At 45.2% G+C, this 23,391-nt stretch overlaps 1 protein-coding gene across 1 annotated transcript in view; it reads right to left on the bottom strand.

The window, feature by feature from the left end:
- Positions 1-10,565: 10,565 nt before the first annotated feature.
- LOC121458640 (glycerophosphodiester phosphodiesterase domain-containing protein 4-like) overlaps positions 10,566-23,391 on the bottom strand; it is a 38,713-nt gene continuing 25,887 nt past the window's right edge. Inside the window, exons 11-16 of the mRNA XM_041667946.1 lie at positions 19,369-19,590; positions 17,399-17,556; positions 13,422-13,569; positions 11,612-11,694; positions 10,680-10,735; positions 10,566-10,630 (exon numbers count right to left, since the gene is read on the bottom strand). Coding sequence (XP_041523880.1) covers positions 10,566-10,630; positions 10,680-10,735; positions 11,612-11,694; positions 13,422-13,569; positions 17,399-17,556; positions 19,369-19,590 — 732 coding nt within the window. The remainder of the gene's footprint in view (positions 10,631-10,679; positions 10,736-11,611; positions 11,695-13,421; positions 13,570-17,398; positions 17,557-19,368; positions 19,591-23,391) is intronic.

Raw genomic sequence — 23,391 nt, 5'->3', positions numbered from 1 at the left:
CTAGACCCAGAGAGGCTATGTAACAAGGAGGGTTCAAGCAGGGAGCGCATGAATCTCACAGTGAAGGGAAAACAGAATAGACATCGCCATTGGGTGGGGGGTGGGGTGGGAGGGTCTGGCTATGGGGTTGGGATGAGAACAGGAGGGATGAGGTAGGGAGAGGATGGAGGGAGAGAGTACTGGGAGAAACGACTAGAATCTGGGGGCATCTCTGAGACAAGCTAGAAACCTAGTACAGTGGAAACCCAGCAATCTCTGAGAGCGACCCTGGCTGAGACTGCCAGGATGAGAGAGATGGAACCTAAGATCTCCTGAAACCAGACAAGATTTCAAGTGGAGGGATTTGGACACCAACCCAGCCACAAAACTTTTGACCTGCAGTTTGTCCTGCCTACAAGATGTGCTGGGATAAAGGTGGTGCAGAAATTGCAGGAGAGCTCAACCAATGCCTGGCCCCGCTCGAGACTCACACCACCAGAGGGAGCTCACCCCTGAGGGCCAGGACCCACAGGAGGGATAGCTCTCCTGGGTGTTTTGTGGTCTCTGTGTGGAGCCCATTCAGTTTGCTGTGCGAGTTAGAAAGTTTTGGATAGGAACTGGGATAATTTCCTATGTAAATGTATTTAATGCCCCCGCGCTATACCTAAAAATGGTTAAAATAGTAAACTTTGCTACGCGTATTTTATTACAATTTTCATTTTTTTGTTTTTGAGACAGAGACTCAATATGTAGCCCAGGCTGTCTTCCAATCCGCAATCCTCCTGCCTCTGAGTCTGTAGAGCTGGAATTTCAGTCGTGCATCATCTTTCTGGTTATCTAACATTTTTTCAAGTGATAAGTCAACGTAAGGGTTGGATAAATGGTTCAGTTGGCAAAGTACTTGCTTTGGCAAACATGCAGACCTGAGTTCTATCCCCACAATTCACTTAAAAAACAACAACAACAGCAAACAAACAAACAAAAACTCCTAGTGTGTTGACCTGAAGATGGTCCAGTAGCTAAGCTCACACAATACTCTTGCAGAGGGCAGGCGTTCAGTTCCCAGCACACATATCAGGCAGCTGACAACGACCTCGGACTCTAGCTCCAAGGGACCTAATGCTTCTGGCTGACACCTGCATTCACATCCACTACCCCGCAACACACACACACACACACACACACACACACACACACACACACACTTAAAAACAATAGAAATCTTATTTTTTAAGAAAAGGAAGGAAGGAATAGAAGCCAGGTGTGGTGAGCGGTGGTGGTTCAAGCCCCCATAGCCCTGGGGAGGCAGGGATTCCTGAGCTTGCTGGCCAGCTGGCCTAGCCTAATGGGTGAGCTCCTGGCCATTGAGAGTGAAGGAGACAGTTTGAAGACCAACCCCTAGTCTTATCTTCTGGCCTCTTCAAGCGTGTGCATGCAAGCTCATGCACTCGTGTACATGCACACACACACACACACACACACACACACACCACGTAGGAAAAATGATATTTAAGATTGTTATAGCCAGGAATGTCAGTAAGCCCTATAATCCTAAATACCCAGGAAGCTAAGGCATGAGGATTACAAGTGAGGCCAATCTGGACAATTTAGCAAAATCCTGTCTTAAAATTCAAACAAACAAACAAAACAAAACCTGTCTTTCACAGATAGTTATTATTTCTTCTTTCTCCTCTTCCTTCTCATGCAGGGGGAGCGATCCCAGGGCCTCCCACAGATGCTAATCAGTGTTCTCCCACCGTGTTAGAGCCTTAGGCTCCAGATTTCCTCTAGTTCCAAAACGTTCTTTCCTGGACCCCAAGAACCATTACTGTCTGGGTAAGTTTACTTGATTCATCATATTCTGACTTTAGCCCTGAAGAATTAAATATCTACAGTTACAAATATTCTCATTTATTTGGGGTCTTGTTATAGACTGACTCTCATCTGAGGATGGCCACACCCTGTTTTGAGGGACAGGCTCTAGGGCTCATGCACAGGTCTGATTAACGGTGTATCTTTCAGTTGTTTATCTTTAAATCCTTGTGCTCTCTGGAGCCTAAGCCTGCCTTGTTTCAGCTTCTCTCTATGTTGGCAGGGATCCAAGGCCGAGGGCCACTGCTTATGTCCACTGGAGAATTAGTGAACCTCAGGCGTTAGGAAGCACCCCCTGAGCACACATCAGAAAATGAGGGTGGGAGGAGGGCTTTGCCCCTGGCTCATGTTCACGCCACCTCTCCATCCCTGACTGAGGAAAATGTCACTTCTGCACCCGATTCTCAGTCTTCATTAGCCTGACCACAGAGGGGGGCACACAACACACTGGCTTCATGAGAGGTGCCTTTATTACAAGCTGACGTGAGCAGTCAGGCACTCCTCAGCAGGTAACGCAACAGAAATAAAAGACGAGATACTCCTGCGGAACCCAGAGAGCAGCAGCCTGGGTCCGTGACCACGCATGACTGTCTGCCCTGGCCTGTCTCCTGAGGTGCACTCCCTACAGAGTCTGGGCCAGAGTGCGGCTCCTGAGAACCTCAGTGCCCCTGTGTGCGCCTTCTTGACCACACCCTACCATCCCAACACTCGGACACAGACAGGAAGGGAAGAAGAGGGCACGGCTATTCCTGCTTTAAAGACATCTCATCAGAGATAGTGGAGATGGTGCCATCTAGTGGTTCATAGCTCCCTTCAGAAGAGTCCGACACAGGAGTCTTTGGGTCAGTTTTGGTACGGGATTCCTCTGTGAAGGCTCCTCCCAGTTTGTCCTCCTTCAAGGTGGGCAGTGTGTTTTCTGGGGAAGGCTCCCTGGTGGGTGTTTGGGTGTGTTGAAAGTTCTCAGTGAGCATTAGTGGTTTAACTGTGTTCTTGAATGGCACTGGTCTCTCGTTGGGGGCTTGGGCAAAATGGGAAGTGTCTGGGGGGTTCTTCCCACTCCTGGCTGAGCTTTCATAGTGGACTTCTGGGGTCCACGGGCTTCTTAACTGCTCGGGCCGGAGACTTTTTAGGTAACTGTGAAGCTCCTTGAATCTCAGATTCTCCTTTTGGGAGGTTTTTGCTCTCAACATCTGTGGGATAGAAAAGACACAAATACGGATTCCTCAAAGGTCACTTCTCTCAAATCCCTACCACAACTATATGGCATCTGAGCCATGGCTCAGTGCTTCTAGCTCCTCTCCCTCTAGACTGTACGGAGTTCGTTATGATCCTACAGCTTAGCGTGGGGGCAGGGCGTTGTAAATCTCTAGCTTACCATGGAAGTCTACAGAAGGGGAGAACCAGCTTTTGCTCAGGGCTCGCGACTCATAACCTTTAGTTATAAATCTATTTAAATTAAAAATAAATACATCCTCCATTAGAATCACAACTCGTTTGTTTGTTTGTTTAAGGCTAAGTCTCACTTTGTAGCCCAGGCAGGCTTGGAATTCTTTATGTAACCTATGCTGGTATTGAATTTATGGCAATCCTCCTACCTCATTGCTCAAGTATAGGGATTACAGGTGTGAGCCATCACGCTGGCTATAAGAGAAGCTTTTTTAAAAAAAATTATTTGGTGATTCTTTTTTGTCTAAAATTTGGCATTTTATGTTAAAATTTATCTCATGATACAATTTTCTGTGCTGTATGTAACATAGTATTAAAAACATAAACATTAAGAGCTGGAAAGACGGTTTGGCGTTTATGAGCTCTATCTAGTTTTGCTTATAGAGGACCTGGGTTGGATTGCTATCACCCACAGAGCAGATCACAACTGTCCATGACTGCAGTTCCCAGTTCCCAGTTCCCAGAGATCCAACACACTCTTCTGACCCACATGCTGTATTTGAAAGTACATGCATGCAAAACATACATAAATCCAAAAAATTTTGAGGACACACATATAAGAGAAGCTTTTCAGCGACAGGGCTCTGGCTTGTATTACCTGCCCGTGTTTCAAAGTGTACATCACCAAAATGTGTCCCCAAAGTGTACGTCACTAAAGTGTGTCCCCAAAGTGTACGTCCCCAAAGTGTGTCCCCAAAGTGTGTGTCCCCAAAGTGTACGTCCCCAAAGTGTACGTCCCCAAAGTGTACGTCACCAAAGTGTACATTCCCAAAGTGTACGTCACCAAAGTGTACGTCACCAGTGTGTCCCCAAAGTGTGTGTTCCCAAAGTGTACGTCCCCAAAGTGTGCGTCCCCAAAGTGTACGTCCCCAAAGTGTACGTCACCAAAGTGTACGTCCCCAAGGTGTACGTCACCAAAGTGTACGTCCCCAAAGTGTACGTCCCCAAAGTGTACGTCCCCAAAGTGTACGTCCCCAAAGTGTACGTCCCCAAAGTGTACGTCCCCAAAGTGTACGTCCCCAAAGTGTGTGTCACCAAAGTGTACGTCCCCAAAGTGTACGTCACCAAAGTGTGTGTCACCAAAGTGTACGTCACCAAAGTGTACGTCCCCAAAGTGTACGTCACCAAAGTGTACGTCACCAAAGTGTACGTCACCAAAGTGTACGTCACCAGTGTGTCCCCAAAGTGTGTGTTCCCAAAGTGTACGTCCCCAAAGTGTGCGTCCCCAAAGTGTACGTCCCCAAAGTGTACGTCACCAAAGTGTACGTCCCCAAGGTGTACGTCACCAAAGTGTACGTCCCCAAAGTGTACGTCCCCAAAGTGTACGTCCCCAAAGTGTACGTCCCCAAAGTGTACGTCCCCAAAGTGTACGTCCCCAAAGTGTACGTCCCCAAAGTGTGTGTCACCAAAGTGTACGTCCCCAAAGTGTACGTCACCAAAGTGTGTGTCACCAAAGTGTACGTCACCAAAGTGTACGTCCCCAAAGTGTACGTCACCAAAGTGTACGTCACCAAAGTGTACATCCCCAAAGTGTACGTCCCCAAAAGTGTACGTCACCAAAGTGTGTGTCACCAAAGTGTACGGCACCAAAGTGTACGGCACCAAAGTGTACGTCCCCAAAGTGTACGTCACCAAAGTGTACGTCACCAAAGTGTGTGTCCCCAAAGTGTACGTCCCCAAAGTGTACGTCCCCAAAGCGTACGTCCCCAAAGTGTACGTCCCCAAAGTGTACGAAGTGTACGTCACCAAAGTGTGTGTCCCCAAAGTGTACGTCACCAAAGTGTGTGTCACCAAAGTGTACGTCCCCAAAGTGTACGTCCCCAAAGTGTACGTCACCAAAGTGTGTGTCCCCAAAGTATACATCCCCAAAGTGTACGTCCCCAAAGTGTGTGTCACCAAAGTGTATGTCACCAAAGTGTACGTCCCCAAAGTGTACGTCCCCAAAGTGTACGTCACCAAAGTGTGTGTCACCAAAGTGTACGTCCCCAAAGTGTACGTCCCCAAAGTGTACGTCCCCAAAAGTGTACGTCACCAAAGTGTGTGTCACCAAAGTGTACGTCCCCAAAGTGTACGGCACCAAAGTGTACGTCCCCAAAGTGTACGGCACCAAAGTGTACGTCACCAAAGTGTGTGTCACCAAAGTGTACGTCCCCAAAGTGTACGGCACCAAAGTGTACGTCCCCAAAGTGTACGTCACCAAAGTGTACGTCACCAAAGTGTACGTCCCCAAAGTGTACGTCCCCAAAAGTGTACGTCACCAAAGTGTGTGTCACCAAAGTGTACGTCCCCAAAGTGTACGGCACCAAAGTGTACGTCCCCAAAGTGTACGTCACCAAAGTGTACGTCACCAAAGTGTGTGTCCCCAAAGTGTACGTCCCCAAAGTGTACGGCACCAAAGTGTACGTCACCAAAGTGTGTGTCACCAAAGTGTACGTCCCCAAAGTGTGTGTCACCAAAGTGTACGTCCCCAAAGTGTACGTCACCAAAGTGTGTGTCACCAAAGTGTACGTCCCCAAAGTGTACGTCCCCAAAGTGTACGTCACCAAAGTGTGTGTCCCCAAAGTGTACGTCCCCAAAGTGTACGTCCCCAAAGTGTGTGTCCCCAAAGTGTACGTCCCCAAAGTGTACGTCCCCAAAGTGTGTGTCACCAAAGTGTACGTCCCCAAAGTGTACATCACCAAAGTGTGCATCACCAAAGTAAGTGCCAGAAAAATAACACAGGCAGTAGAGACATATAATAAAAGAGTGAGGAGATTGAGACTAAGGCCACCGAGGAGAAACAGGGAGTCCAGACAGTCTGTAAGAGCATGAGACCGTGTCCAAATCAAGGGGTTCACCCTGTGGGAGTGATGGTGCCAACACCCAAAAGATGAGTTTGCAAGACAGGAAGCCCAAGGCTTGGACGGGATTTCTGCCTGCCCATATTCAATCTGGAGAGAACAACAGCACACGTGGGTGCTGTTTTTGAGCCTCTGAGATATTTACATTCATGCATTTCACAAAATGCTAATAACATTATACTTTAAAAGTGAAACTCATCAAGAGTTTATCAGTGGAGGATCGATGTGAAACTACGAGGGAGAAGAGACTCCGCACTAATCCAGAATGAGGAAACTACCAGGGAGAAGAGACTCCGCATTAATCCAGAATGAGGAAGGCCAGGAAGTGGGAGACGTTTGGCCAGCAGTTCTCAAATTATCATCTAGGGAGTTTTGGAAGTCTTGGGGACTTTTATAAGGGGGAGGGGCTCTTAAATCATCTTTCATAATAACACTACTGCTGTCTGTCATCTTTCTACATCTGCCTCACGTCCAGAGGCATTCCCAGAGGCCACACCATAGGTGAGGCAAGAGACAGAGAATTTGGAAACAGATGTGAGAATTTTTGTCATTTTCTAGATGCTGAGATTTTGAGATATGTAGAACACCGCTACATTCCTCTCCACACGCTTTTTCAAAAGCTGATGCATCACAAAAATCTTTCAAATTAGTTTGAAATAAATCTGTAAATACTTTACATTTACAATATGGTAAATAACAATAGATACACTAGGAAACGGGAAAACATGATCGGCATCTGGAAGCATCGGGTAATAGAAAAGGATGCAGAGCTAACAGGTGAGAGAGCCAGCAAAAAAGAGAATAAATTGTGTTCATATTTTGTTGTTGTTGTTGTTGTTGTTTTGAGACGGTGTCTCACATACCCAAGCTGACCCTGAATTTACTATGTAGCTGAGGGTGATCTTAAAGGCCTGATTCTGCCTCCTCCTCCCAGGTGCTGGGATTGCAGGTGTTCACCACTACTGCTGGCCGTGTTCAGATATAAATGAAACTACATGAAGAAGGGATGAAAGGGGAATATATGCACATATACACATATGCATGTATATGCATACACACACATGCCACCAAGAGGGCTCAGGAGGAAAAGCCACCTGCTGTCAAGCCTGATGACCTGAGTGTGTGAGTCTAGGGATACACATGGGGAAGGAGAAACACGAGTCTAGTGAATGTCTCCTATGTGCCATGGCTTGCCACCACCAAAATAGAACATGTGGATATCAAACACGCATTTGGAAACTTCAGTGGTTAGGATTCCCTAGTAAGATATTACAAGTAACAAGAATGTCAGGGCAGGGCTCCAGTGGAGCTTGAGATGGGATTCTACGATAGCTTCCAAGTTTCCCAACATTCAAGTGTCACAAGGCCTGTAATTGCACAATAGGACTCCCTTGATTCTGTGTATGTAAAGGCAGAAGGGGATTGCTCCTATGAGTACAACAGACTGAAGAGAATTCTCTCGTGTGTAAGGAAGTAAGCTCATGGGTCATGTAGCTAGAACCTACGTGAATGTGGCCTCCAGGAGATCAGACACAAGGTGACTGGAGTCCTGTAACTGTTAGAAACTAAATATGTACACTGTTTTAAGATTTGAGGTAACTTTTTACGTGCCCGGGCAGTGGTGGCGCACACCTTTAATCCAAGCACTCGGGAGGCAGAGGCAGGAGGAGTTTGAGACCAGCCTGGTCTGCAAAGCAAGTTCCAGGGCAACCAAGAATAAGGCTACACAGAGAAACCCTGTCTCAAAAGATCAAGAGAAAAAAAGAAAAGAAAAGAAATTAATGCATATAGCATAGAATTTATTCTGAATTAAACAAATTTAAATAGGTTAAAAATAAAAATTAACAGTCTCTAAAAATCTATGTAACTGGAATCAGAACCTGTGAAGAGGAGGGAAAACAGGTTTTTGAAGAAAATATAAAGACTGAAAATCTGCCCAATTTGATAAAAAACTGTACTGATAATTATAAAATTTTCATCAAACCCTACATAGGATACAAATCTGTATTTGCATGTGCGTCCTCCACACACAGATTAATTATAGTCTAATTTTCAAAAATCAATCACAAGAGGAACAATTTCAAAAACCAGTTAGACAAAAAGATAGGCATGTCACAGAGGACCAAAACCCGGAGCAGTTTTCTTAAGAGATGTCATGGAACTGAAGACAGAGGTAGCAGATGCTCTCTGAGGGTAGGCATCTGTCAGGTGACTGTGATGTAAAGTGTGGGCCCCTGGCTAGTGACTCACATCAGGGATTGCAGTGTTCGTAAGGCAGAGTTGGAAGTATCAGGACATGGAGGCTATCCTGGGCTACAGAGTGAGACCTGTCTAAGAAGGCTGGGACACTCATTCCAGAATGATCTGGGCTGTGGTTTTGCCAATGTCCTGACTGTGCTCAGTCTTTGTTCCTTCTCTAACTTTAAATTTGGTCCCATATCCTATGGATATATCTTAGAGTTCCAATATGGCCTTTTATTCCATTTATTTTCTGTTTAGATCAGGCAAAATTAGTTTCTGTATAAGGCAACTATGAACTATTTTAAGAACTGTGTAGAAGATGGCAGAGGTTGCAATAATGCCTTAGAAAAATTACCAAGTTTAACTTGAGCCCATCACATTGAAAAGCTGATAAGAAAATAAAGTGAGTGGAAAATAAATCTAAAGTAGTTGTTGTTTGTAATAGTTCAAATATCTGGTCAGAGGAAGGCAAGGAAGGAAAGGCTTGTTTTGGCTCAAGGTTTGCGCGAGACAGCCCATCATTGCTGGGAGGAGAGAAGAGAGTGAGGCACACCGAGACCACAGGGAGGAAGAGGAACAGGATGGTTGGTGACAGCCACCTGACCTTCCTGATTCTTTCCTTCCTTCTATTCCAGCTGGCCACCTCACCCACGCTTAGGGTGGGTTTTCCCTCCTCACATAAACCTGTCTGGAATGTTCTCATAGGCACATCCTGATAGACAGACACTGGGTGTGCTTCCTGGGTGATCCTAAAATCCAGTCCAATCGACAAAAACAATTACCCATCAAGTTCTCTTCAACTGTTCATGGTTTTTCTGGCACAAAGTATGTACCCAGTAATGTAACTCATGAGTGTACAAAGATATGCGCGTAAACACCTCTTCTGGGAACTCCCAGGAATAGGTGCTTGGACATCTGCAGTCTGCAGTGAAGACTCCTCCAGGACCTATTCCAGTCTCTAAGGTTCTGCCCTTGGTGTCTATAGGGAACTAGCACTGGAATCCTTGGGAAACCCACATCTCTTCCGTAAGACGCATATAAACCCACACACCTTCCATATACTTTACATCATCTTTAGATCTAGTGCCCAGATGATGTAAATGCTGTGTAAATAGCTACACTGTGTTGTTGAGGAAGTGCAGTCATGTGCCCTATAGGGACATTTCAGTCATCATGAATTGAACACACGATACTAGTCACACAAAGTCACAACAGAACTGAAAATTCTTGTTTAGTAACGCTGATCCCATCTTGAGTTAGAGCATCGTGTAGCCAGTACACGTTTATGGGGATGCCAGCTATATAACAGGTACAGTTGGAAATTTGTGGCCATGATAACACGTGACTGCATTGTTATGTTTATGTATTTTATTGTTATTTTCACATGCTACTTAAACCAGGCAGCTAAATCTCATGTTGTCACGTCTCTAGATGACCTACATCATTTTCATGTGATTTATTTAATATCACCCTGTTTCATTCATCATTGCCCAGGAGCAATAGACACACACACATACGAGGTTGTTATTAAATGCATCCTAAGATATTTGCATATTGATAAAATAAGGTAAGCAAGCTCTTTCTGGAAAGCACCTCATGCTGAAGTGATGAGCACTAAGGACAGGAGCAAAGCTGTGTGTTCAGTAATCAACACTCCTTACAGCCCGACTATATCAGTAACCGGCACAACCTACACCCCGACTACATCAGTAACTGGCACACCCTACAGCCCGACTACATCAGTAACCAACATACCCTACAGCCCGACTACATCAGTAACCGGCACACCCTACACCCCAACTACATCAGTAACCGGCACACCTACACCCTGACTACATCAGTAACTGGCACACCCTACAGCCCAACTACATCAGTAACCGGCACACCCTACACCCTGACTACATCAGTAACTGGCACACCCTACAGCCCGACTACATCAGTAACGGGCACACCCTACACCCTGACTACATCAGTAACTGGCACACCCTACAGCCCGACTACATCAGTAACGGGCACACCCTACACCCCGACTACATCAGTAACTGGCACACCCTACAGCCCGACTACATCATTCACACCAGCAACAACTTCACTTTGTTCCCACTGGTGCTTGGCTGAGTCTGCAGATGGGAACTCAAGGACTAGGGGCCTGACTACATTTCCCTACTTTTCCCTGGTCCCCAACGCTCAGTTCCCCTCACCCCCGCCCTCTGCTCTCATCAGGGCAGAGATGAAGAGCAGGACCTGTCTTGCTGAGGCCATGGAGACAAAGGAAGGAACGTGCAAGCCTTCTGACTTTACCTGCAGATGCGCTGGTAGTGTCTTTGAGCCACTTCTCTTTCTTAAGTTCTTTCACCCTAGAAGGAAGCAGACCACGCATCAGTTCACAGACCTCTTTCAGAGAGCATCATCGAGGCAGTGCCCAGAAGAGACACTTTACCCCTCCAGACTCACTCTTGAGCAAGTGCCTGTGCTTCTTCCCCTTTAAAAGGTGAGCTGCCAATCAGAATGATGGATCTAAAGAGCCATGGTCTATCTAAGTTACATCTTTCTTCTGGGCTGTTAATTCTCTCACACATCTTAAAAGCACAACCCTGGGCTGCAGAGGTGACCCAAGGCTCAGCTCTTAGCACCGGCTGCTTTTCCAGAGGACCCAGTCTGGTTATCAGCGCCTACTTGGTGGCTTGCAACCCATCTGTAACTACAGTTCCAGGGAACCTGACACCCTCTTCTGGCTTCTGTGGGTATGAGGCACACACACACAAACAGTAAACTATTAAAAAACAAACTAAACCAAACCCTGTATCATTTGTCCTGCAAGGATTCTTAAATGTCATTCTCAGGGCAGACATAAAAAGGAGAATGATCCAGAAAGAAAAAGCAATTTTTCTCAAGGTTCTCCCACAACTAAGATGTGAAGCCAGGGCTACAGCCCAGTGCCCCTGATCTGTGAGTTCCTATGGGGGGCAGGGGTAGAGGCCCTTGTTCTGGACAGTTCCAATCCTTGTTCTTTCTCAACAGATCACACTGAATTCATAGTGAATGCTGACTGAGCTCCAGGCAGGGGGAGGGAGGGAGCCACAGGCAGGGTGAAATGAGAGGCTCGGCTTATAAGCCCTCCTTGCCATGGAAGGTGTCAGAAGAAAATAACCTTTTCTCAGTTTTCTGTAGAACCTATTTGTTACTTTTATTTAGAGGGCTTTCTCATTTAGAATTATGAAAAATATACTTACCAGTGATAATAAAATACAACGCCAATGATAATTGCAGAAGCAATGACCATGAAAAGCCATATGAACGTATAGTATCCTGGTGTCTGCAAAACATGGACAAAACCAAGCTCAAGAACTTGACGGTTGAAAGGTTTTCAGTCCCTTGCTCATTTGCTCGGGTTGAGGGCCTAGAGGAAGTGGTGGATAGAGGAGATGACCTCCAGCTATTCCAACAGCCACCTGCACACATGCAGGGGATCTGCAAGGACTAGGATGTGCCAAGCCCTTCATCTTCCTTGACTCTCAAGGCAGACATCTATAGAAGTCACAGAGAAGTCACACACCAAGTCTGTTCTGGACCCAGGACTCCGGTCCCTGTTATCTGACATCCTGGGTTCTGTTTCTGTAACATGGTTTCCAGAATCTAGCTCACATCCATATTGTTTGGGAAGCCTTCAGTAATGCAGTCTTCTAAAGCTACCAACAGACCTAAGGGATCAGAAGCACCAGGTTCTGCACCCCCGGGTGATAGGGAAGCAACTAGTCTATGAGCCAGCATCTGGGCACCGCTGTTCTGCCTCAACATCCTTCACAGAATGCTGGATTATATGTAACTCCCTCTGATGCACATACCTGCCTCTCCAGACTCTGCCAAGCCCAGCTCTTTGCCCACACACTCTAGGGGCTCTGTCTCCCGCGCGGATTCACACGAATTTCCTACTCCCTGGTTTGGTGCTTCCTCTCCTCATTGCTCCTGTACAGTGTTACCTGATGCTACGGAAGCTGGTGCTTCTTAGCCTTTCTTAAACCCAATGCTTAACTTTCAAAGGAGCAAAATTAAACTTTTCTTTTAAAAAAGATTTATTTTATTCATACACATGCACGTGTATACATACAGGAATTTGCAGAATCCAGAGGGGACATTGAATCCCCTGGAACTGGACTTCAGGGCAGTTGTGAGCTGCCTGGCATTGTGCTGGGAACTAAACTTAGGTCCTTTGAAGAGCAGCAAGCTCTCTTAACCCTGACCCATCTCTCCAGATCCTAGACTGTTTTCCAGTGGGCAATGGCAGAGTGTCTCCCTAGTCCCAGCTACTGGGGAAACTGAGGCAGGAGACTGGCTTGAGGATAGCATGAGTGGCACACCGAGACTCCCTTACAACAGCCTGTTTTCTGGCGCGTGCTGCTGAGTCCCATGCAGTCAAATGACTCAATGCAGACAAGAAACCCAGGCTCTGTTGCAGTAACGGGCTAGCCACAGCTCCCCCCACAGGCACTAAGTGCTTGGATTCAGCTGTGGCTGCAAACCAGGTCTTCAGAGCCAACAAGTGCCACCAGGGGGCCAGGGTGGGGCAGCTGGATGCTGGCTTACCTATTTACCGTTGTATTTGAGACACAGTTTTCCCTATGTAGTCAAAGGGGTCCTGCCTTCTTCCCATAATATCCCTGTGACTGTTGTTTTTGCCGTGTGTGAGTGTGTGTATGTGTGTGTGTGAATGTGCTTGCACATGCTCAAGCCTACACCTCACCAGGACTCTCACATCATGAGAACATGGACCAAGACACCTTTGAGCTTCAGTGCCCTCATGGGTCTAATAACAATAGTGTTAAATTCAAGAGCTTAAATTGCATGCAAAGTGCATTGTGAAGATTCAGTTAACAAAGAACCCAGGAGACTTTTGGTGAAGAAGGGAGAAGGCACATCTCCGTCCTTCAGAGACATCTCTATTCTGAAGTAGCTGAACAGGGAACTACCAAGGGAGGCTACAAGGGGTGGGGGAATCACATCACAATCACACCAGATTTAGAGGGATCCAGACATGCAGCTCACCATGAAGAAGAGTGGGTGACTGAGCTGGTTCAGGACCTGGATGTTGTCTGTGGTCACAGAGTCGATCCGGTTGCACCAGGCCAATGAGAAGAGCCAAGGCTCGTTGACAATGTACATATTGATGTGGATTTTAGCTGCCTGATAATGTCTGGAACAAAAACACCCCACAGAGGATTTCAGCTCAGCTGTACTCTTAATAACCAAAGGGGAACAACCATGTTTGTGAAAAATCACCAGACAACAGCTGGCCCAAGGACAGCCTAGGATTCACTGTGACAGAATGGGCTCAGGGGTGGGCTGGCTTTCACCAGCTCTAGCAGAGCACTGGTGGGATGTAAAAAAAAAAAAAAAAAACAAAGATAGGAGACCCTTCTCAGCGATACAAATCTGCAAATACTACACGAGAGCCGAGCTACAGATGGACCTTCTGCCTGACCCAGGGAGAAGAAATCGAGTACGTGAAGGACAGAGTAGCAAAGTAAGGCCAGCTGTCTCCTTAGCATTCGAGTTCTCAGAAAACACACCATGTGCCTTCCTGGTGCTGCTAAGATCAAGTGTAAGCACATCCCCAAGTCCTTTTGAGCCCTGATCCAGAAGTCCCTGGCGTGGCAAGCTCTGTGCTGCAGAGCAGAGACTTAAGACAGTAACTACGCCTTTCGGCAAGACGTGCGGCCAGGTTCCTGCCTCTGAGGAAGTTCCACAGGTTACCTAGAACTTTAGAAAGAAATTAATGGAAAAAAAAGTAAAAAGTTACTTCTCTGTACTATTTGAAAGTGCGACTTGAAATCCAGTGTTTCTAAATATGAACAAGGGATATAAAAACTATAGTTTAAAACATAACATCCTTAATAGTTACTTCAAAGAAAACGAGCTATTCAGGGATGAATGTAAGAAGCACTAAGGGTATAACCCTGACAGCCATGAAACGTGGATGGAAGTGAGGAAGACGAGGCACAGGGTGACGACTCACTGGAGCAGAGCCGCCAGCCGTTCCCAGCTCATCTGTAATGTCAGCCTGAGTCCTGGAGCAGGCCAGCAAAGGTTTGTCTGTGCCATTAGGTCAGCTGATGTAGGGATAAGTCCCGCCCCTTAGGGGGCGTGTTCGCCTCCGAGCGTGCTCCCAGCCGCTGCTTCTGCTTTCCTGGTCTCCGCGGGAACGGTGGTTCTGTAAGTCTATTTCTACATTAAAGCTATATATATATATATATATATATATATATATATATATATATTTACAATCTGTCTGCATTCGTTTACGCCGTTACAAGCTGATCATAACGCGTATGCAAAGACGCAACTCTAGGAAAGTTAAGTCTTTGGGGCGGTATAGGAGGTGTGGCAGAGTCTCACTCTACGGTGAATGATGGTCTCGAACTCACTGTGTAGTCCAGGTGGGCCCTGCCAGCTCTGTCTCCCATATGCTAAAGAAGACACACTTCAGTCTGGAGAAGAGTAAGGAAAAGGACATTGCTTCACCCGATAACGAAGCTGCACATAACCATGCAGTCAAGACAGCATGGTGCCAGAGTAAGAACAGACACGTAAGTCAGTGTCCTAAACAGAAACCCAGGAACAGATCTATGCAAATTTGCTCAAATAACCTGTGCCAAAGCTGTCAGACAGTGAGCGGAAGAGTAGATTTTCAGCCAGTGCCCCAAAGGACATTAAATTCTCAACCAAACCTCAGACTATGTATAAAAGTTAACTCAGGATGATCTGCAAGCTTGTGCACATAATGTAAAAATATAAACCTTACGGAAAACACAGAAGAACAGAATTCGGTCAGGTCTCGAGCTGAGCAAAGAGTGGGAACTGAGCTAAACGCTCACTTCCTCAATGGGAAAACTCAGAAGCCAGTCTTGTCAAAATAGAAGCACTGCTCTTGTCTTGTGGAGGAGGCCTTGTGCTCTGTTAAGAAGATGCCATGAATAAGTCACAGACTAGGAGAAAGTGTTCCCTTTCATAAAGACTTATTTTTATCTAATCATTTGTGTATGTGTGTGCAGGGGCTCACAGGGTCCTGAAAAGGTGTCAAGTCTCTGGGAGCTGCACTTCTGGGTGGTTCTGAGCCCCCAGCACAGGCGCTGGAAGCCCTGGGCCTTCTGGAAGGGCAGCCGTGCACACACACTCTCACCACAGAGCCTCGCTCCAGCCCCAGGAAAACATTTCCAAACCCTACGCAACAAAGAGTGAAAAGAATCCTCAAGATTCAATAATAAAGAGCAAGAATTTAAATGAAGAAACCCAGAAGCAAATAAACGCAATATCATTGGCCTTCAGAGAATATACTTTTAAACAGACTGATTTGCCTACATGCTTGTCAGAGTAGGTAAGATTTAAAAAAGGATGTAGACACTCTGGATCGTGTTGTTAGCAAAAAATGTAAAATGGCAGTCTTCCTGCAAAAGTCTGGCTGCTTCTTATACAACATTCAATCATTATACCCCAGAATTTGAAATCTTGGGTAGTTATCCCTGAGAAATAAAGACTTATATTTGCATAAAAGCCCAAATGTAAACAGGCAGAGATAACCAGGTGTCTTCTGGTAGTAACTGACTAGACAAACTTAGGCACACACACCATGAACACTATTTGGCAACAACAACAAAAATCAAATTATGGATAAATGAAACACAAGAGAATTATGATTGGTGAAAAATGAAAGCAATCCCCAAGGTCACATATAATACGAGTTTGTTCATTCCTGAAGGAACAGCACTATAGACAGTTTGCTGGGTTAGGACTTTAGGGAAGGGAGAGAAGGGTGGAAGGACAGAGTGGCTGTGGAGGATGGAAGCAAGAGCCTTGTGCTGACATTCCCGTCTCCACCACGGCATTATTCAGTGTCCACAACAGGGAACGTGGCTACCAACAGATGAATAAAGTGCTGAACTACAATGGAATACTATTCAACTTTTGAAAAAAGAAATTCTTTTATCTGCCCCAATATAGATGAACCTGGAAAACACTATATTGCATAAAATAAGCGGGGGGTAGAAAGACAAATATTGTATGATCTCACTTAAATATGGAATCTTAGTCAACCTTACCAAAGGGCAGAGTGAAATGTATAACAATGCCTGTGGAGAGGCCGGAAAGATGGCTCAGCTGGTAAAAGCATGGCCTGCTCTTCCACAGGACCCTGGTTCAAATCCAGTACCCACATGGAGGATCACAACACCTGCAACCCCAGTTCAAGAGGATCTTATGCCCTCTTCTGGACTCTGTGGGTACTACACATATGTGATACACATACATATACACATAAAATAAAACAGATCTTTAAAATAAGTATTAGGTGCTGAGAAATGAGAGTAAAGAAGGAGTATGCAGTAAATGTTTGTTGGCAAAAGAAAGGAGGGAAAAGCAACAATGAGAAGACCCAAAGATGGTAACCAAAGGAAGGAATCTTACGGCAAAAAGAGGACTCTAAGTAACTGTTCGGAAGATTATGTTAAGGTGTGTTATTCCTGTTTATGTTGCATTGGTTTAACTCTGTGAAGTTCTGATACTGTGCCTGTCTAGAACACCAGAGGGTCTAATGAAGATTTGAATGGCCAGTAGTAAGGCAGGAGAAAGGATAGGCGTGGCTGGCAGACAGACAGAATATATAGTAGGAGAAATCTGGGAGGAGAAAGAAACAGCCGAGAGGGAGGAGGACATCAGGGGCCAGCCATCCAGCTACACAGCAATCCACGGAGTAAGACTAAGATTTGCAGAAGTAAGAAAACAGGAAAATCCCAGAGGCAAAGGGTAGATGGGATAATAGAAGTTAAATAAAAGCTGGCAAGCAACAAGCCAAGCTAAGGCTGGGCATTTGTAAGTAAGAATAAGCAAGCCTCTGGGTGATTCATTTGGGAGCTGGGTGGTGGGCCCCCCCTAAAGAGTCAAAATAGAAAAAAACACCTACTATTACTACTACAAGTAACTTGGGTAGAAGCAATATTCTGTAAATGTCAGGGCGGTCAAACACTTACCTCACCATCCGCCGGTAGAACAGCCTCTTGTAGTCAACATTTACTATCGTCATGTTCTCTTTAGCAAGCTCCTTGAGGGTTCTTAAACGGCCCACATGCTGGAAACCAGGAGCCTTGAACCTGACATAGTCTCTGTCGTAACCTGGCAACCAAAGTATCTGCAAGGAGAAACAGCCGATCAACTGTCCCGGCATAAACGGCCCAGGGAGAATGGGCAAAGCGCCACTCCAGCATGGGGAGCAGTCTACAGGAAGCAGAGAAGGATTCTAGCCCTTGGTAAAGCAATCAAATTAGTTATCTTGTCTAATGAACTCTTAAAAATGGGGACGGCTGCTGTGGAATTGAGTTTTCCCAAGACCTTCCCATCCTCCAGTTAAGGTCAAGGCCCCAAGCATGCAGGGAGATTCATACAAAAACATGGATGGCTAGGAATGGAGCTCAGTGGTAGGGCGCCTTCATAGCATGTGCAAGACCATGGGTTAGATCCTTTACAGAGAAAAAAATGTTGGTAGAGATGAACACTGAAGAGCCCTCCCCAGTTGCTGATGTCAAAGCCATCCTTGAGAGGAGCTCCTTAGGTTTCCTGGGACCAGGGCAGCTGCGGCTCATCTGTGGAAATGGGCTTCCATTTGCAGAGACACATGACTGTTTAACTCAGAGCACTGCTGTATTCTGAGAAGTTAAGGGATAAAAAAAAAAAAAAAACTTTGCAATTAAAAAGACTGATTCTAAAAGAAAAAAAAAACAAACAAGGAGCAAATCTCTACTCAACTAAGAACTCCTGGTCTTTCTAGACCATTCTTTAAAGCTAAAGTCCTCAGAGTTGTATTGACATGAAGCCTCATAGGTCTGACGTGACCATGGGGCAGTCACACCAGAATTACTATATACACTATTGTTTTTTGTGTGGTGCGAGGGACTGAGCACATGGTCTCGTGCATGCAAGGCAAGGGCTCTGCTGGTAAGTTATAATCCCAGCCCTCTTTTTAAATTTTCAATTTTTTTTAAAGTTTATTTATTATGTGTACAATATTCTGTGTGTATGCCTGAAGGCCAGAAGAGGGAACCAGACCTCTTTACAGATGGTTGTGAGCCACCATGTGGTTGACTGGGAATTGAACTCAGGACCTTTGGAAGAGTAAGCAATGCTCTTAACCACTGAGCCATCTCTCCAGCCCCTTAAATTTTCAATTTTGAGGCAAGGTCTTGCTAAGTTGTATGGTTGGTTTTGAATTTATTCTCTAGTCCATGCAAGCTTTAAACTTGCAGTCCTCCTTCCTCAACATTCTGAGCAGTTGTAATTATAGTGATGTATGGTTGGGTCTGATTTATACACATTATTCTTTTTTTCCTGCACATGTATGCATATGTAACATGCACGTACGAATGTTCACAAGTATGTGGATGGACATGTGTGCACATGCACATTTGTGTGCATACATGTAGGGGCCAAAAGTTAACATTAGGTATCTTCTCCCACTGTTTTCTACTTAATGTTTGGAGACAGGATCTCTCTCTGGACCTGGCGCTCACCAGTTCCAGCTGGTCTAGATAACAAGCTTGCCCTGCCTCTGCCTCCTGAGGGCTGGAACTCTCTGGTGGCTGCCAGGACTGAACAGCTTTTACCTGGGTCCTGAAGATCCGAACTTCCGCCTCCACGCTTGTGTGCCAAGTGTGTCATGCACTGAGCCATCTCCTCAACTCCTGTGCCATTCTTTAACAATGTATTACTCCTCTGTTTGGTTCAAAATAGCTAACAGTCCCAATGTTTTACCCCACTGGGTAATTTTAACTGGGTCACTCTCCGATGGCCCCCTGCTGCTGTACGGACAATTATCTCTCTTTCCAAAGGACACGTAATCCCTTACAGATCCCAGAGAAGAACTGCATGGCAGGTTGAATTCAGCTGCTATGCTCCAGACAGGCTGCCCTCCTCCCAAGCCCGACCACGGATGGGGAGAAAGACGTACCAGATGCTGCTCGATGTTGGAGTCAAGGATGACCTTGACCACTCTTCGAATGAACGTGTTTCTGAGAGGATGCTTCGGTGGAGGGCCGAAAAGATCAAATATTACAAACTTTTTTTCATTTTTTGCAAGTTCTAATAACTCAGCCAGCGATGGAATTGATTGGTTGCTTGCTCTTCTTTTATCAGCCTCTGATAAAGGTTTCATGCCAAAAAATGGCTTATGCTAATAATAAATGTATCAAAACAAAACAAAACAAAACATTGGCTTTGGTCAAAAACACCCCCAGGTTTGCTGGTCTGTGGTTCTGCTCCATATTGCTCCACTACCACCTCACCCACTATGTCCTCTGACACACAAACTCTGAGATATAAGGGAAATAGAAGGACATCTCCATTGGCGATTGTAGGGTTTGGAATGATTTCTTTGAAACTCTAGACTTCTTACACATGTACCGATATTCTCCATGTTCTTAGCTTTCCTTTCTAGTCTTCCGTAACTCTCAGTATCCACCCCTTTTGACCATACCGCCTTACCCCATTGGCTCTTGCTGTCACAACTGTGTGTAAGGGAAACAACATGTGCTTTGGTTTCAGGGTTCATGGGATTTAATCCTAGCTATACCCCTCATTTGTTTATCATGTCAACCTGCTAAAATCCTGCTCTCTGCCCGTCCAAAAGCTTCCTCCTTCATGAAGCTTTTCTAAAACATTCCTGAACTAAGGGACGTTGAGAGCAGGAAGTTCCGATGGCCCGTTATTGTGCGTCTATTAATGTGTGTCGTTTTCTGACTTGATGTATTCACACACAACTTAGACCACAGTTTAAATCCTCACTAGGTATGCTTCTTGCTGCTCATTATCTTTGCAGTCAACTTTACTCGAGTTTTCAGGATGCTGGCATTATGTAGTCAGTTTTTTGCCAGTGTAGTACATAAATGGGCTCTAGCCAAGCTCTGGATAAAGTCCTCATTTCTCCCTGAAACCTCAGGAGTTGGCTTCCACTGCCCATCTTTCTCTTCTCATTCTTGTCTTCCAAGCTCCTACCAGAATCACCCATTAAGCTCTGTTTGCAGCGTTCAAAGGCTTTTCTAGGCCAAACTAAAATTCCCCACAATCCTGCAAGCCAGTTCCAGTCACAGCAACGGACCCCACTTTTCAGTACCAACTTTCTATATTACTTTTCTCATTGTTATACAAAATATCTAGCAATAAGCCATGGGAAGGAGGAAGGGTTTATTTTGGCTCACAGTTTGAGGGAACACATTCCGTCACTGCAAGAAAGTCATGGCAGCAGAACCTTGAGGCACCTGGTCACTCTGTGTCTGCAGTCAGGAAGCAGAGGGCATGAATGCCAGTGCTTAGCTGGCTTCCTCCTTTTTATTCAGTCCAGGATCCCCTAGCCCGTGGAACGGTGCTGCTCACAGTTAATGTAGTTATTTCCAAATCAATTAATCTAATCTAGATAATCCCTCACAGGTATGTCCAAGCTAACTTAATACAGGCTAACTTCAGATGATCCTCATAGACAGGCCAGGAAGTTTATTTTAGGTAATTGTATATTTTGTCCAGTTAACAAACAATACTACCCTTGTTCAATATTCTTGACTTTTAGTAGCCCAAACTGTAAAACAGGAAAGTGATGTAGTAATGGATGTGTTTCTCAGGATTGTCTTTTTGAGCCAAGATCTTGCTATGTAGTTTAGACTGATTCAAACATATAATACTCCTGCCTCAGTCCCCTGGCTGCTGAGATTATAGCTCTGTGATACCACAACCAGGCCTTAGGATATTTTGAAGGTTAAGCATGTATCCGATAGACTTACTAGCAGACTGGATATACTGAAAAAGAATCTATGCACTTGAGGGTTGAATGAGATAAACTTCCACAACCAAGAGGCACCAAAGACTGAAGCCTATCAAAGCATAACATCCAAGGATGAGGGGCTATCACCAAGAAAGGTAAAGGTATCTACATCCCCATGTTATTAGGAGCATTATATGGGGTAGAAAAACATGAAATCAGCTGACCTTCATCAATGGCTGGAACACTGTTGAGTCTGAACAGGTAGAGAAATTATGTCATCTGAGATAACATATACCATCTTGTAGGACATTGTGCTCAGTGAAATAAGCCTGGTACTGAGTGACAGAGGCTAGCTTCGCTTATGTATGCAATCTAAGAAGGCTTTACTGATAAAGACAGAAAATAAGGTAGTGGCTGCTACGGAACTGGTGGTGGGTAGTGGAGTGATGGGGAGAAGTTAGTCAAAGTGCACACAGTTCCATCTAGACAGAATAACTTCAAGACCTTTTCTATGTGCTGACCATAGCTTAAAAACTTACTAATTCTTGAAATAATAATGCTAGAACATAATTTAAGCATTCTCATCACACGCAAAATAGCATGTGTAGTAAGACACTGATTAATTAGTTTGACCTATCCCCTACATATGCAGACATATTTCAAGGCAGCCTGTTGGGACTGGGCATGTAGCTCAGTGGTAGAGGACATGTCTAGCATACATAAGGCCCTAGCGTTGATCTTCAGCATTGCAAAACAAGCAAGCAAACAAACACAAACAAAAACTATACATCATAAGTATGCACAATTCATTTTTAGTTTTAGTGTATGTGTGGACATGTTTAGCTGTGTGGACATGTGTGCAGGTGTAGATGAGTGTGTGTGTGTGTGTGTGTGTGTGTGTGTGTGTGTGTGTGCATGTGGAGACCAGAGGTTGATTGATGCTGGGCATCTTCCTCCAATCTCTTTCCACCTTGGTTTTTGAGGCAGGATCTCTCACAGAACCTGGATTATGTTGGCTTGGCTAGACTGCCTGGACAACAAGCCTCAGGGATCCTCTCGTCTCTGCCTCCCCAGTACTGGGACTGCAGGCATTCACCACCATGCTTGGCTTTTTACCCGATGCTGGATGTACAAATTCAGGTCCCCATGCTTGCACTCCTAGAACTGTACAGACTGAGCTATCTCCCCAGCTCATTTTTTAATATGTGCTCTTTGTCAGCTAAAAAGTCAACAATAACAACAGGTTTGTGTTGCAGAATATTGCTTTAACAGGACAAAGATGTGTTGCATTTGTTTAACAACGTAAGGATGCATTTTAATTATGAAAAGATGTGTTGTTGTTTCACCTGGCCTGCTCAAGGCATCTGATTAGTTTAATAAAGAGCTGAATGGCTAATAGCTAGGCAGAGAAAAGATAGGTGGGGCTGGTGGGCAGAGAGAATAAACAGGAGAGAGAAGGAGGAAGGAGAAGAGAATCAGGGAGAAAAAGAGGAACACACCTGGGGCAAGAAACCAGTCAGACATCAGAAGCAATGAAAGTAAGATACATAGAAGGAAAGAAAAGGCCTGGACGCAAAAGGTAGATAAAGAGAAACAGGTCAATCTAAGTTAGAAGAGCTAGTCAGAAACGAACCTAAGCCAGGCCAAGCATTCATAATAAGAAGTCTCCATGTCATGATTTGAGAGCTGGGATTATACTGAGGCTACCAGTCAAACTGGAAACAACACCTTAGCAACACTGAGTCTTTAGATACACGAACACAATGTGTCTTCCACTGATCTACACCTTTGGATTCTTTTTTGTATTTATCCATAAATGCACACACGCACATGTGGCTTTTTTTATATCTACACACAAACAGTGGATTTTTAGTGCCAGTATACTGCTAGTATTTCATTAACTTGAATCCCCATTCTTCATTACAGGATTATAGCAACGCAAATGATGCTTGCTTATAGATTTTACATCCCACGGCCTTAGTAAGCTGATTAGTTCTGGGAACTTTCTAAAATGTATTATTTTGAACCCCGACACAGGGAATGGGGTTGTATGTAAATAGTTTGCTTTATTTATCAAATGCACTGCCCAGACTTCCCAGGGTGCGGCTGCTGGGAGTGGGGAGGGGGGGGTACTCTTGTTTGTTGCCATTTGGAGGCCATCATTCACGCTCACGATGGGGAAGTGGTGTTGGCTGAAGGTTTTCTGAAGTTATCTTCTAC

This window comes from Microtus oregoni, unplaced genomic scaffold (genome assembly GCF_018167655.1).
Source record: "Microtus oregoni isolate MIOR12 unplaced genomic scaffold, Mior012 000018F_ref0000195, whole genome shotgun sequence".
Lineage (NCBI taxonomy): Eukaryota > Metazoa > Chordata > Mammalia > Rodentia > Cricetidae > Microtus > Microtus oregoni.
This window is presented reverse-complemented; position numbering and strand designations above follow the sequence as displayed.